At 39.9% G+C, this 16603-nt stretch overlaps 1 protein-coding gene across 2 annotated transcripts; it reads left to right on the forward strand.

The window, feature by feature from the left end:
• The first annotated feature begins 6100 nt into the window (after positions 1-6100).
• UCK2_1 (Uridine-cytidine kinase 2) lies at positions 6101-13536 on the forward strand. Of its 2 annotated transcripts, XM_051215188.1 has the most exons (6): positions 6101-6394; positions 6427-6577; positions 11621-11717; positions 11752-11897; positions 11939-12036; positions 12971-13536. In XM_051215188.1, the coding sequence occupies exons 1-6, from the start codon at positions 6332-6334 to the stop codon at positions 13151-13153; spliced, it is 738 nt and encodes a 245-aa protein (XP_051068381.1). In that variant the 5' UTR covers positions 6101-6331; the 3' UTR covers positions 13154-13536. The 2 variants fall into 2 exon arrangements, with proteins under 2 accessions (XP_051068381.1, XP_051068382.1); XM_051215189.1 differs by having other exon boundaries at positions 6291-6394; positions 11752-12036.
• The last annotated feature ends 3067 nt before the right edge of the window (positions 13537-16603 follow it).

Raw genomic sequence — 16603 nt, forward strand, 5'->3', positions numbered from 1 at the left:
GTTAATTTGACTTTCGAATAGATGTAATTCGCTACCATACACCTGAATCTCACTAGACAAAAGCCAAAACTTACAGCTTGATGTTTTCTTCGATAAGCCTCTCACTATCTGAAAAGACGAATACCCAGTAGTGAATAAGCTTTCGAATGATGTTGTGTATTAGTTGATACAAAGCACATACAATAGCCATGGAAATGTGCTTCGAGTTGTCGCCTCAGAGGGTAATCTCGGGCTCGTGGCCACAGAGAACTAAGACACCGCGTCAGCTGCACGTCTCAACGCAACCTCTATAAAGCACACTGACTGTCATATTGACAATACCAATCTTACTGGTATTATTTACATTCATATGTAAGAAATGTTATTCACCAACATTTTGTAAAAAATGTACCTTACAAAACATCAATCTAACTGAGCAACCAACTACGGTGAAGACTGTATCCTCTGCAATAACTTAATCTTTCCTGAAAACTGGCATGCCTAATGTAGGGCTGTTATCTGAGAATAAATAATAATATTATTGAAGATGCCATAGGTATTCGGAGTTTGACAACACTTTAACCAGTAACACCTGTATGAAGCGTACCCACCAAGTGAAATCAAAAGACAGAAGCGAGGAGGTTGGAATATATATTTGATAGGCTATCAATATATCGAGGATCGTTTGATCTAATCTGGCTAGCGATTGCAGGGGTTGTTGAGCACGGCATTACCACTCGTGATCTGGTGCGGATGCATGACCGAGCGCCTTCACCTAGGTGAGTCCATTAAAACTAATGTGGTCAGCATGCAATATCGAAAACTTACAGAGCTGTTTATTTTGGGCATTTATTTACCGCTACAGATCCCTACCGCCTAGTAGGGTAGTGATGACCCTAAGACGTGGCCAGTCAGAAGTTTAAACCCAACGAGTTTGTCCTTGGTAAACACTCTTCTGATGGCTTGCTAGGTTTAGCAGCGTCTGGTCGTTCTTCCTTACTATAAGGGATCATTAAGTACAATATAGTAAAAAAAGAAAAAATTACAATGAAATGTATCACTATCAAGGTTTGATTTGATAATTCCGAATAAATTTATTTACACTAAGTCACGAAACGTCAGAAAATCTAATCTTCTACTCATTGGGATATTACAAATATATTATTTATTTATAATCGCAATGAAAGTTTCGGTTCCTCGTACGCGCGTAAAAACACAAAGCAGACGAAAAATGGAAAACAAACTCATGCACACGTAATAGCACAAAGTAGTACAAAGAAAAATCGAGATGGTATGAAATGTCAACTAGTATCTTACGTGCAGTAATCGTTCAGATGTTCTGGAAGTCTTATTCATCTTCCAGAAAGCGTTGTTTTAAGTTTGTTTTCTAATACTGCCGAAGTATCGTCGTATGTGTTGGCTGTCGGTTGAGGTATTATAAATGTGAGAGTCGTGTAGTACAATTGTACCAAAGAAAAATCGACGTGAATAGGATTCCCTTCTAAATATGCAGCTTTGAGGCGATCAATGCTGTTGATACCGTTGGTTCCGTTCTTATCGACTATATAGTACTTGGGTTCGCGTTGGACAACTTTGAAGGGTCCTTCGTATGCTGATTCGAGAGGTCATCGATGTGAATCTCGACGAACGAAGACGTGTGTACTATACTTCTTAAGTCCGAATGAACGAAAACATCCGTTGATTGAGGTGAAGTGGAAAGAGGTTCAACTGAACGCATTGCGTTTGTAAGCCTGTTCGTGTAGGAGGTTAGATCAATATTCATTGAAGATGAAGGATCCGAGGATTCTCCTGGGAGTCGAAATGTCGTTCCATAGACGATTTGGGCCGCAGTGTATCCAATGCCAGCTTTCACTGCATTGCGAATACCTTGTAAGACTAGTGGGAGAGCGTCAGTCCATTGACAAATGCTTGCAGCTGATAATGAAGCCTTTAGTTGTCGATGAAAGCGCTCTACTAACCCGTTTTCTTGTGGGTGGTAGGTGGTCTTTTGGAAGCTAGTGGTTTCTAAAAGTGTGGTCACACAACGGAAAAGTTCAGATTCCGCGGTCTGTAGTGATAGTTGAAGAACAGCCGAAGTTTGCTACCCATTGTTCGACGAAGGCACGGGCCACTGTTTCAGCAGCGATGTCTTTGATAGGTACTGCTTCTGGCCATCGAGTGAAACGGTCAACGCAGGTTAAGAGGTTAGAGTATCCGTTTGAATCTGGTAGAGGTCCCACAAAATCCAGATGAGCGTCGAGAGTTTTGAAAGGGCCTAAGGGACATTTGTTTTGTCTGATAACCTTAGATTTTTGGCAGCTTACACAGGAGCGTGCCCACTCTCTCACGTCTTTATTCATACCAGGCCAGCAAAGCCGTTCTGCTTCAAGCTTGATGGTTGCACGAACACCTGAATGAGAAAGTTTGTGCAACGTACTGAGGACGTTGTTTCATCACGATTGGGTGATCCCTAACTGTAGGTGTGTCACAAAGTAAGGTTTCCTTACCTGTTTCCATCTGTTTGATGCGTAGCTTGAGGGTTGCAGACGATAACTCGTGCCGAAGATCAGTGTATTCTTTTTGTAGCTGAGCGAGTTTAAGAAGGTCGATTCCTGGAGAACTGTTCAAGGAAGTCATTCGAGACAAGGCGTCTGCAACTACATTGTTTGCTCCAGAAATGTGTTGGATGTCTGAGGTAAACTGCGAAATGTAGTCCAGTTGTCGAGACTCACGAGGTGAGTAGTTGTCTGAAGAAGAGCTTAAGGAGAAGGTAATCGGTTTATGGTCAGTGAAAAGGGTAAATTCACGGCCTTCGATGTAGTGTTGAAAATGTCGTACAGCACAATACATAGCTAGGAGTTCCCTACCGAATGTGCTGTACCTTGATTCAGTGTCTAGCGAACGTCCAGGGAAAAATGCCAATGTTTGCCAAGAGTTGTTAACCTATTGTTGTGAGACTCTTCCGGTTGCCGGGTCGGATGCGTCTACTGCTACGCTAATGGGTGCTTCAGTGTCCTGATGAGCAAGCATTGTCTCTTTAGCGATAAGTCCCTTGACTAGGGAGAATGCTTTTCGTGCGGTGTCGTCCAGATTGCTGGATTTCGCATTTGCACGAAGATGGTTGGTAAGAGGCTTCATAAATAATGCGCATTTCGGTATGAGCCGTCTACAGAGACTTACAAGGCCGTTAAAAGTTCGTAATCGCTTGATGGTGGTCGGTCATGGGTAAACCAGAATGGCCGCCACTTTTGTTCTAAGGGGTCGAATGCATTGCGCATCTATAATATGTCCTAGGAAGTCCAATGAGCCAGTTCCGATTTGGCATTTCTGAACGTTTACAGTAATGCCATGTTTTTGTAGTCGTTCGAAAACAAGATCCAGATGCAGGAGATGTAATTCTCTCTCCGGACTTGCTATTAGGCAGTCGTCAACCTACGCATGAACGAAGTTGAGACCTCGAAAAACGTTGTCTATGAACCTTTGGAATGTCCTTGCAGCGTTTCTTAGACCGAAAAGCATTCGCAAAAATTCGTAGAGTCCGAAGGGAGTTATGATAGTGGTTTTCGGAATATCGCGAGTAGCCATAGGGATTTGGTTATAAGCTACAACCAAGTGGATTTTCGAAAAGACAGTTGTACCTTTCAAGGTAGCTGTCAAGTCGTGAATGTGAGGCAGTGAGTGACGATCGGGAATAGTTTTTGCATTCAATCACCTATAGTCACCAGTTGGACGCTAATCATTGCTGTCCTTCTTAGGAACCGTGTGAAACGGAAATGTCCGTGGGCTGTTTGACGGTCTTATGATACCCAGGTTTATCATGTTGTCGAATTCGTTTTTCGCCAACCTTAGCTTTTTGGGGGCCACTCGGCGTGCTTAAGAGAATACAGGTGGTCCTGTAGTCGTGATGTGATGTGTAACGTTGCTTGTTACACACTGTAATTTCGGTTGCGTTTGGTATATCCCAGAACACTTATCGAGTGGTGGTTGATAGAATGGGTCTATGGTGTGCTTAATCGTGACTGGAGATAATCTGCAACCAGAACAAGAAATTACGCAAACAGATAAATTAGTGTTTTTGTCTACTAGCCTCCGTTTGCGCGTATCGATGACTAAATTGTGGTGCTGTAGTAGGTCTGTAGAACTATGGTCTACTATGATATTAGTACTGCTCTGATAATAGACCTAATCCTAAAATTATAGACTTGTCATGATATAACTGCCTAATCTATAAGATCTTACGTGGAAGTTACATCAACGTCTACACCAACTCATTGCATCATAGCAATTACCAATACATGATGGAGAACAAGCTTAGGCTAGAGATAGGACAATATATTTAATATGGTTAAAAGATATAAGATAACAGGGATCACGCCTGCATGCCCGGGCCATGCCATTCGATCAACTGCAACTCATTCAATTCCTTGTTCGCGCCCTCTCCATCGTTAGGTATTTCTCCGCGTTAAATATTGAATATCTATTTTCCGAGCAATCCCGTATTCAGCTTTGAAGATTGTGTGGTTATTGTCCAATGCCACTACAGATCCATACCAATGATTGGCATAGAAACATCTGCAACAACGAAGATCCAGTGAATGGGTTTGCGTTAACTCACGTTAAGGTAAACGTACGTTTTACTGTGTGGGGCGATAGGCTTTCCGTTTGCCGTCTGTAAGTGTAAAACTGATTCGCGAAGCCGGTCGTTAGAATTCGTCGGAAGAACGCTAACTTATGCTCCAGTATCGACGAGGTAGCGAACTATCGTTATCAAATCTGTGACGGATAACACATGGCTATGTTCGCCGGCTACGGTTGCCGTTAACGCTTGTCGGCTTGGAAGTTTCCCGGATTTTTTCCTTGTCGGTCCATTTTGAGTTGGGAAAATTGCAGAATTTTCTGCAACTTCTGGAGGACTTTCCATACTGGTCAGGATACCAGCACCAGTCGGAGTTATCCATATGCCGTGGTCCAGAGACAGATTGCGTACGTGAAGTGCTTCTTCGTGAGGTGTCTGGCCGTTTACGGTCGTTGTGAAATTTAAGATAACGAGTAAGTGTATGGCATAACTCTGTGATATCACTCTGGGTCGTTCGGGGCTTTTCATTGACTGAAAAAACCTCGGCATTAGAAGATTTCGTGGTTTCTGAAATGCGATCGCAGATGCAACCAGTTCGTCTAAGGTGTTGTTTTGAAACGAGACCAGCACAGCTTGCACCTGTTGAGGAAGTTTGGATAAGAAAAGTTGTTTGAATAGGCCATCATCGAAGGTTCTTTGGCCGATAACCTCTCATTCTTTGCAACCTGTCTGTCTCAGAACCGTGTTGCAGGTCGATGTTATTAAGGAGTTGGTCTAACCTTTGTCGATCGGCTAGGTCTCCGCGTCTAAGGATAGGTCGTTTAACTGTCTCCTAGGGTTTCGAAACATCAATAGCAAACATGCTAGGTGTTATGTACCTGTTGAATTCGCGCGGTAGTGCCTTGACTACTGTGAGAAATTGTGCATGTGTATCGTTCACGACGTGCTCGTAGAAGTCGGTTTCGATAATTTCTGGCCAGAAGGACATTAGCTGGAACGAAGGTGGGGACATAGTCTTCAGCTTAAATACCTTGGGTGTCTGTTCGGTCGTGGTGTAATATCAAGTACGAGAATGAACGAGTGAAAAAATATATATATCGAAAACACGGAAAAAAGCTATCACAAAATGTAAAAAAATATTATAAGGCAATAATATGCAAAATTCCAAAAAGGAACAGACTCATAGTTTACAATTTGGTGTACCTGATCACGTTAGGCTCACCAATGAAGATGCCACAGGTATTCGGAGTTTGACAACACTTTAACCAGTAACACCTGTATGAAGCGTACCCACCAAGTGAAATCAAAAGACAGAAGCGAGGAGGTTGGAATATATATTTGATAGGCTATCAATATATCGAGGATCGTTTGATCTAATCTGGCTAGCGATTGCAGGGGTTGTTGAGCACGGCATTACCACTCGTGATCTGGTGCGGATGCATGACCGAGCGCCTTCACCTAGGTGAGTCCATTAAAACTAATGTGGTCAGCATGCAATATCGAAAACTTACAGAGCTGTTTATTTTGGGCATTTATTTACCCCTACATTATTATTGGTCATGACAAACACATATATCCATATTATACTTAGAAAACCTAGCGCAATCACCTCCGAGTTGTTCATAACGAGATTTTTCACTATATTGGAAGCTTCTTGTGTTCCTTTCAGAACCATTTGACCAACGTTCTGTCGTTGCTCATCAAGGGTAACGTCCTACCTTGAAGGATTGAAACTGAGTCCACGCAACTTAGTTAGTGACCTTGGGTATCCTCAGAATGACTCAAACAGCTTCCAAACCTTTTCTGATTGGTATTAGTGGAGGAGCCGCTTCAGGAAAAGTAATTTTAAGTTCAACAAACAGTGCTTGTAGGCAGAGGCATGCAAGAAGATAAAGGATGTCTTATACAGAAAGGCAAAAGGGAAGAAAGTTGAAGTTCTTTCCTTGTCATCGTTTTATCGTGAACTTTCCGATGAGGAACTCAAATTAGCCCTGAATAGTGAGTTTGACTTCGACCATCCAAGTGAGTTCTTCATTGTTGGTTTGCATTTATATGTGATTCAAATTTGTGTAATAATAACTACTACTCCCCTTTCTTCGCCCTTCTTTTCCATTTATTGGTTGCCTGGGAAGGACAAAACCCCTCTGGGTGGTAAGGGAAAGTTCTCCACAGACTTAAAAGTATGCTACACAAATGCTCACAGCCTACTAAATAAAATGGCGGAGCTCAAGTCAATGGTGGATAAAGAAAAACCGGATGTTATTGCTGTCTCAGAAACTTGGTTAACGTCAGAAGTATTAGAAAATGAAATTCAGTTGACTGGTTTTTTAAGCAATAGGGCTGATAGATTAAATCGTAGGGAGGGCGGGGTTATCCTACACACGAAAAGTACCCTAACCATAAGAGTAGTTGAGACAGTGGCACATGTTTCAGGGACATGTGAACTGGTGCGATATAAGCTGAAATGTAGACGGCAGGATATTGAATTAGTTGTAATATATCGCAGTCCAGAATGTGTAGCAGATGATTTTCTCCTAAGTAAACTTAAGCCCTGGTGTAACAAGGGTAAAAGCCTTTGTAGTAGGCGACTTTAATGCACCGTATATAAACTGGGTTAACTTAGAAGTAGGGTCACCGATAACGTCGTTCGATTGCAAACTGTTAGAAACCTCGATTGGATTAGCTTTATTCCAACACATTAGAAACTCCACAAGATATGACTTAAGAAACTCTTCTTCTCTTTTAGATTTAATCTTCATACACGGTGATGACGTTGGTCAGATGAATTTCCTCCTACCACTAGGGAGAAGTGACCATACAGTCATATTATTCAAATTCATGGCTGAGATTGTCTGTCAAACAGTTGCGCCGGCCCGTCCTAATATATGAAGGAAATCAACTCCGCAGCATCAGCTGAAGACTGGGAAATTGACTCAAGGGCATCAGTACAAAAGGCATGGACCCTTTTCAGACAGTTATACAATCGGGTAACTCAACCATACATACCCTGGACAGTTCCAAAGAAGAAGAAGAAGCATGGCCATCCCTGGATAGGCCGGGATATTCGACGTTTACTAAGACAAAAGAAGAAATGTTGCCATCCGCCTTGGCACAGCAGGTACGATGGGACGCTACAGATCGTTAAGAAGCAAGTGTATAACAAAAATTCGGGAAGCTCAAAGAAAATATGAGATGCACTTGGCCGTTCTACTTAAGAGTTTTATATACCAATTATCGTAGTCTAAGAAAAAGGTTCTATGAACTAAAAGCATTAGTGGACAGATTAAAGCCACTCATCGTAGCAGTGACAGAAACTTGGTTAGTCCATGACTTAGACATTACACCAGAATTATTCGGATACCATTACCTCAGGAGTGATAGACATAGATGTAGAAAAGGAGGTGGCGTCTTGTTATATGTAGCCAATAATATGAATATCCGCTCCTCTGCTAGCGAATCCCATGATAGCGGTACTTGTGAAGTCACTAGCTGTAAATTGGCTATCGGATGTAGTACATTTATGCTCATGATACTAAGGATATTGTCGACCTACAGGCATTTTTAATCTTAAAATAACTGGTCATCTCATTCCAACTAATATCAGGTGCATTAAAGTCTCCTATTATCAAGCATCTGGTATTTGCACTCCAAAGATGAATGTGCTCTAAAATAAAGTCATCAGCTAAGCAGATCGGGCTGCGATAGATGACACCGAGCATAAATGTACTACATCCGATAGCCAATTTACAGCTAATGACTTCACAAGTACCGCTATCATGGGATTCGCTAGCAGAGGAGCGGATATTCATATTATTGGCTACATATAACAAGACGCCACCTCCTTTTCTACATCTATGTCTATCACTCCTGAGGTAATGGTATCCGAATAATTCTGGTGTAATGTCTAAGTCATGGACTAACCAAGTTTCTGTCACTGCTACGATGAGTGGCTTTAATCTGTCCACTAATGCTTTTAGTTCATAGAACCTTTTTCTTAGACTACGATAATTGGTATATAAAACTCTTAAGTAGAACGGCCAAGTGCATCTCATATTTTCTTTGAGCTTCCCGAATTTTTGTTATACACTTGCTTCTTAACGATCTGTAGCGTCCCATCGTACCTGCTGTGCCAAGGCGGATGGCAACATTTCTTCTTTTGTCTTAGTAAACGTCGAATATCCCGGCCTATCCAGGGATGGCCATGCTTCTTCTTCTTCTTCTTTGGAACTGTCCAGGGTATGTATGGTTGAGTTACCCGATTGTATAACTGTCTGAAAAGGGTCCATGCCTTTTGTACTGATGCCCTTGAGTCAATTTCCCAGTCTTCAGCTGATGCTGCGGAGTTGATTTCCTTCATATATTAGGACGGGCCGGCGCAACTGTTTGACAGACAATCTCAGCCATGAATTTGAATAATATGACTGTATGGTCACTTCTCCCTAGTGGTAGGAGGAAATTCATCTGACCAACGTCATCACCGTGTATGAAGATTAAATCTAAAAGAGAAGAAGAGTTTCTTAAGTCATATCTTGTGGAGTTTCTAATGTGTTGGAATAAAGCTAATCCAATCGAGGTTTCTAACAGTTTGCAATCGAACGACGTTATCGATGACCCTACTTCTAAGTTAACCCAGTTTATATACGGTGCATTAAAGTCGCCTACTACAAAGGCTTTTACCCTTGTTACACCAGGGCTTAAGTTTACTTAGGAGAAAATCATCTGCTACACATTCTGGACTGCGATATATTACAACTAATTCAATATCCTGCCGTCTACATTTCAGCTTATATCGCACCAGTTCACATGTCCCTGAAACATGTGCCACTGTCTCAACTACTCTTATGGTTAGGGTACTTTTCGTGTATAGGATAACCCCGCCCTCCCTACGGTTTAATCTATCAGCCCTATTGCTTAAAAAACCAGTCAACTGAATTTCATTTTCTAATACTTCTGACGTTAACCAAGTTTCTGAGACAGCAATAACATCCGGTTTTTCTTTATCCACCATTGACTTGAGCTCCGCCATTTTATTTAGTAGGCTGTGAGCATTTGTGTAGCATACTTTTAAGTCTGTGGAGAACTTTCCCTTACCACCCAGAGTGGTTTAGGGATCGTTTGGCTCAGAAGCTTTACAATTTGAAAACCCTTATGAACGAGTTTTCTATCACCGTTTCGGCGACGCTCATTTATTTCCACTTCTGCAGCTCGTCTCTTAATACGATCAGCTAGGCTGAGATCCTCACGGACGTATATTCCGGATCCAATCAGTTTACGTGAGTTACCTAGAATCAGGTTCGTTTCTTCAACCGTGGCATATGTAATCTTCAAGAGGCGGTTTTTCTGAGGACTTTCAGAATCCACCTTTTGTCCTATTCTATAAAGCTTATAAATACTAACTTCTGAAACTGTATCCGGGAGTAGTTTGCTTATTAACGACTTAATATGACTGAGATCGTGTTCGAATCTAGCCTTTGGTTCCTTATCGGAATATTCTTTTAACTTACGGAAAATGACTGACCTCTCAGAGAGGCCTGCCTTAATAAGCAGTAGAGTTTTTGTTTCTGATACCGTCTCTTCCAATGACTTGTTAACCAGCTGCGTACTGCCTACAGCTTTTTCCTTCTCATTTCTTTTTCTCCGTACTGAAGTCCATTTATCATCACTCAGGACAGCCACACCGGGACTATTTAGAACGGTGACAGTCTTATCCGGGTCTTCAATTTCCACTAGAGGTGTATGATTACCGATGTCAATATCAAGCGGCACTTTACTCGTTATTATTAACGGGGATTTCACTTTCCCGTCAATCACAGTCGGATGTTTAGCGGGTCCGGTAGCCACACGTACTACACAGACACGTTCTTCACCGTCAGTGCTCGTGTTATCAGCGCAACCACCATCGTTTTTCTTACCGGCCAAAGCCAATAGGGTCATAGCCTCTTGAATTAGTAACTTCTTATTTGTACAGCAAAACATACAAAGCCAATGCGAGTTAGGCTTCACGCATCTTTTGTATGCCGTAGGACTTAGACGTGTACACATCTCGTACAACTTTTTACATTCATCACACTGCATTCCTTCCCCAACGGGGAACAAGTAGTTTGGTTGTCCACATTTATAAGCCTTACTAACCATTGTAATTTGATTCAAAAGTTTTAAAACACAATGTGAACACGAGTGTCAGTCAATGAGTAAAAAAGGTACCACAGGACAAAGTTTAGCAAAAATTTCAAACCTTAACCAAAGTACTTTTAGTTAAAGTAGACCAAGAATGCTTTTTGGTGCAACAAATACACAAAGCAAGGATAATCATGACAAGTACAAAAATCACTGCCCTTTTTAAAACGAGCGCTCAGTTTCAGCATGAGGATCGCCTCAGGGTAGCGTCGGACCATCTACCTTTGGGGTAACAGCCGAACGCGCTAACCGGTTGTGCCACGGAGACGTAACACATAGTTATTAGTTCAGAAATTAGATGTTGTTAGTTATGAGTTTGACTTTGAGCTTTTAGAGTAACTTATTCATAAAACTCACTTTGGAAAGTGAAGTGCAGCTCATACTGGGTTTCATTGCATTATTTCGATATCGAAAATTCGTTAGAATCGATACCTTAATGTTTCACAGTTGTCTGAGTTATATGTTTAGATCATTATTCTTTGGATCTCCAGGATTCTGTTATAATCTACATCAATGTTAGCTCAGGAGGTTTTGGACGTTTTTTATTTCTTGTTTTCGATCCGTCTTATTGCACAAAATCTCTAGTAATAATGGTTTCAATGCCTTTCAACAATATCTTGTTTATTATATATAACCAATTGCTTGGAAGTTTGTAGTTACATTGAAAGCTTTTTGCCAGGTTTATAAGTGAAGTCGATTGTGTGTAATATAACTTGATGAGATGTTTTTCCCAGAGGATATCTGCTTGGGTGCCCACTGCTAAATATTAAATCTAGTGGCTCCATTTAAATATAAATGTGTTGACAATATTATAGAATTTCTAAATGCTTTATATTCGCACGATTTTCTTGATTTAGTCTTATTTGGGTTTCTATTACATATTTTTAGATTCGTTCGACTTCAGATATTTGGCTGACGTTTTAAGGAAAATAAAACAAGGAGAACATGTGGTCCTTCACAAATATGACTGCTCTGCCTATTCGAGGTACAGAATTAACTTTTTAACTTCTAGTCTTTAGTACCCCGGATGTTCAGGAGGTCCCAGATGATGTAGATGTTGTCATCGTAGAAGGAATATTAACGTTCTATCAAAAAGAAGTCAGAGACATGTTCGACTTAAAAATCTTCATTGAATCAGATGCAGACACTAGACTTTGCAGAAAAGGTATTTTTAAGAAAAGATAACAGAATGTAAATTTTTTGTAGTCCTAAGAGATGTTTCTATGAAAGGTCGTTGCTTGGATTCCGTACTCGATAGTTACTTTAAATACGTTAAACCGGCGTTTGAGGAGTTTTGTCTTCCCGTGAGTATATTTTCGAAGTCAAGTTTTCATAGTAATAGTAAGAATTATAATAAATACTATTGCCATTGCTGCACTGTACGTTTCTATTACTGTAGTTTCTGATTTTACTGAGTCTTCTAGTACTGATCACGTTCTGTCGATCATGCTAGGTCCTGAGTTTCTTCACGACTACTGCAAACAGCCTAACATTATTGCTGCACCATTTTTTAGGTGATGCTTTATTCTACCAATGATATTCTTGCCTTATTCCCCTAAACAGTGTAATCGTGATCAGTCATATGTTACCACTTAAATTTCTATACGGAAGATTTAAGTTTTACAACACTCGTAAAATGACAACTGTGTATTTATGTTACTCATGATGACCCAACGATATAAGCACTGATAAATTCGTGCTCCAAAATAGTGCTAAACTAATTTCAAATAAATGCTGAGGTAATTTTCTAACTACTTGTGTCATCCACCTATATTTCACCCCTGCTAGTTTGCAATGCCTACATTCAAGACTGGATTAGTAATTCCAAATGTTTTTTTACTTATTCTTCGAGAAGATACTACTTGTACTGCAGTCCTGTCAAACTGACATAAGGCACATATTTTCTCCGCTGTTCGTTTTATTTAGTGTTTTCAGTGGGTTTTACTACCTCGTGCGAGCAAAGTTGAATTGTGAATATGTATCCTTTATCATACTGAATGTGGTTCGGATGTCGGTCACAATACTGCGTGGGCACTGACATTGAATCAAATGATTCCTTGGTGGGGTTTGAACTTACTGTCTAGTGCTTTAACTGAAAATCTGCTGTCAGCGTAGCTATTGATCGAGAGTATTAACCTTTATCTGGCTGTTAAATCACATGCTTTCATTGTTAATGAATCAATGTTTATTATGTGACACTTATCTTCATTTTCTCTTACTGTTTAAATTACTATTTAGACTAAAAAATATGCTGACGTCATCCTACCACGTGCACCAGACAATCATGTTGGTGTCGATTTAATCACCGAACACTTGTTACAACTTGTAAATGATTCACCTCTGATTCATAATGTTCAACATTATATACCACGTGCAAGAAACCAATCAGAATCTTGTGTAGGTTCTTTCAGACCTCATTAGTCACCTAGTGATAATGGTACTAACCTTATTTGTATATATTATCTGGTTTATTGAATTAGAATGTTACTATTTTGATATTTCCAATTGAACTTCATTTTTTTTCTTCCTCTCCTTAATTTTCATCTACTTGTTTTTAATTATTTAAAAAATTTTAAGTTTTCAAAAAATGATTTATTATCTATAAAGTGCTTACATTTATCAACTTGGAAATTGTTTTACTTGTTTACAGATAAATTATTCTTAACAATTCGTTTATCCTTGAAAAGATAGTATATACCTTCATAGCAACCTGATAATTGTTCCAATCTTATTTAAAGCGAATCTTTGAATAAAAGTTAGTTAAATATCAATACTTTTGATAACCGCATAAAATATACCTGTATCCCATGATTTCACATTGTTATAAATTTTGACTAATTTTACGATAAGGAAAAGATAACTACACTGATGTTTGCTGGTTCAACACTAAGATTATTCATTAAAATACTCCAGATCCTCAAATATGAATCAAGCAATATTAATTTAAACATTTGTTTCCCTATAGATAAAATAACTGTGTTCGGCATTAAACAATTTGTGGGGAGTTATAACCAGGTTTCTTAGTTCAATATTGTTATTCGCAAATATCATTTCGACGAAAAGTTCATGACTAATCCATATCATGTTCTCAAATGTGTGACAAGAAATATATTGCTAACCGAACGTACTTACACGGTTGGAGACTCTGGGTGAAATGACTCAAAACCGATCTCAATGGAGGTGCATGCCCTGTCTTCCCTTAAACCGTGAGATTAAAATCAATTTATACATTTCTACGAACTAGTTCTTTCTCCCTGTATCATGTCCTTATATGCATCCCTTTTTTATTTAATACTACCATTGAAGTAACTACTGTGAATCTGGTGTTCATCTTGTTGTGCTAATAAGGTGTGGCAACGTGGACCGATGCATTTATGTACCTGGTCCTACGTTGTAGCTGACTGACTGTCATTAAGTTTTGTGATATTAGTTATTTGTTGAATACGCGGACTTCTTCAAGTATTTCTGTTCTTAAACGTGTATCCATCTTTTTTTTCTTGGTGGTAAATTAGGCTACTTCTTTGCAAACATTAACTCAATGTATTTGTTACCTTATTCGAATTTCCCCTAATGGGTTTTTGACTAAGTTAGTTTGAAATGTGAATTAAGCGCGTCAATGTTCATAATTTGTTTTGTTTTTCAATACTACCCGGCTAAGTCTAATAAAACCAGCGGCCTAAAACAACAGGTCGGGGATAAATAAATATGGTGGCGAATATTAGGTAGAGGTGACCATCAACCCCCCTCAGAGTGCTTATGTTCATATGCATGTTAAGAAGTGCGAGGGCGAAAGCCTCTGTACTAATCGCATGCACAAGAAACAGTACGTTCAAAGGGAGCGGTGACCATCTCCAGTTTAGTGAATATACCTATACGTAGGCTGTAGAATGCGTGAGTGAAAACTTGCGTTACCGGTGTGCATGCAACGTATATTTGCTCCCAGAGCGAGTATACCTATGTGTATGCCAAGGGTTGCATAAGTGGAAAATTATGTATTGCCAGTATGCATGTAGCCCATACTTGCACTTTTGGTGCAACTCTCTCGTGCCAAGGCCCGGGTTTATCGATTCCCCCACACAATCATATGCACACAGTGGGTTTGTGAGCCTTGTAAAAGACAATTATTTGCGGAAAAGTCGGTCGGCTCCACCGGATAAGGCTTGACCAACCTTAATACGGCTGGAATACCAACATCTGGCTAGATTCCAATCTTAAATTATAGGTATGTTGATCTTCATAGTTGGGGATTGATTCTTGTTATACTACCCGATGTGTTAAACGCTTACATTCTTATAATTAATTGTGAAAATAGGTGGTACGGTGGTTAGTATTCGTTCCTGTCTTAGATTTTGAAAGAATATTTACATTGGCGGATATTTGCAGTTTTAACCATTTTTCTTGACGTGTTGGCGGGATGTAGGTGTAGCATGTTCCGCACAGGATTGTGTTGACCTCTGTTCGCGTACTCAATATACCAACAAATGCTGATCAAATCAACCATGGATATCAAGAATGCGTAGGAGGACCAAAACACTTACAAATAAAGGTAGCTTGAGCTCCAGATGAAAAACAAACAAGAACACAGTCAATTCGTTTGTGATCCGTATTTTCTTCCAATCTTAGTGCTAGAAATTACTTTTTCCAGTAATTATAATGATAATGTCTGGAAAAAACAAAAAAGCTTTACAACTAAAACACGCCACAGTGAACACGATTTACATAAAATCATCCTCCTGAGCTACAAATATCCACCGTCTCATAACCAGAATTCACTTTACATAAAGATGATGGGTGTTCCACTCAGTTTTAGGCGAATCGGTATTCTGTCACCACAAAGAAATACGTCCCAGTTAAGGTTAAATTCATGTATTAGTTTGAATTGGTGGACAACGTATGATAACATGTTGTTGGAATATTCAGAAAAATATCCCAAAAATTATTCTGTCAAGCCTAATGCTATCCTTGGACATGAAATGGTATCATCCCATTGGTCAATATTCATTTAACGTGTCATTTTCCTACTGGTCAATATTGTACAATGTTATTTTCTATTTTATGGTACGATGTGGTCTGCTTGATTAGTATATAAACAGAGTGTGTTTGAAATATAGCGATTCATATCTCCGAGGCTGAGACTTGTGTTCTGGACTTAACTGGCTGGGCTAGACAAGGAGGCGGGACCAATCAGAACCCTAGGCCGTTCTACGTGTTTGCGCGTCTTTGGTTCGATCAATAATTCGCTACCCTCTAATCTGCCGTCACAGTTATAGCACATGTTTACACAGAATATTAAAAAAATCGGGTTGAACGGCAACTAAGCATATGTAACATGTGTCCGAACCACCTCAATCAATAAGGATTCACATCTATATCAACTGTTTCGCCATCCTTCCTAGTATCATTTGCTTAACCTGGAAGTTATTCGGACCTTCAACGAAACGCGGGCAGGACTTTAAGGATAAAAAGTCCGGAACTTGCTACAGACTCATGTCTTCTACCCTTAAAAACTACTTTTTACGGCCAAAAAGCGATATTTAGCGGACTACTGCACAGTATTTATACCCTTTGGTTGGGAGGTGGACATCTCAACGTAAGTTAAGAGAGGCTAACTCTACAGTCGTTTATATAGGAGTAGGTTGGGAGAAAACCTGAAATGAGAAAGTGGAGATACGGTACTCACTTATGAGATCATCAACTGCTGGTCGTATTTATGTTGGAAGATGTAAACTTCTTGGTTGCATCCCACCCCATAGTTGTAACCAATGGTTGATGTTAGGTGCAGTCATATAGTAGATGCACTCACATTGTCGCCCTCTAAATACTTGGTTGTGTCATTTCTGGCTTTTTATTCTCTGAAACCATTTGTTTTTT

This window comes from Schistosoma haematobium, chromosome 2 (assembly GCF_000699445.3).
Source record: "Schistosoma haematobium chromosome 2, whole genome shotgun sequence".
In the NCBI taxonomy this organism is placed as follows: Eukaryota; Metazoa; Platyhelminthes; class Trematoda; order Strigeidida; family Schistosomatidae; genus Schistosoma; species Schistosoma haematobium.

Coding starts and splice junctions, on each gene's coding strand:
- UCK2_1 (XM_051215188.1), top strand. CDS start 6,332: ATGACTCAAACAGCTTCCAAACCTTTTCTGATTGGTATTAGTGGAGGA. Junction 6,395..6,426: donor GAGGAGCCGCTTCAGGAAAA/GTAATTTTAAGT, acceptor CAGTGCTTGTAG/GCAGAGGCATGCAAGAAGAT. Junction 11,718..11,751: donor GACTGCTCTGCCTATTCGAG/GTACAGAATTAA, acceptor TCTAGTCTTTAG/TACCCCGGATGTTCAGGAGG.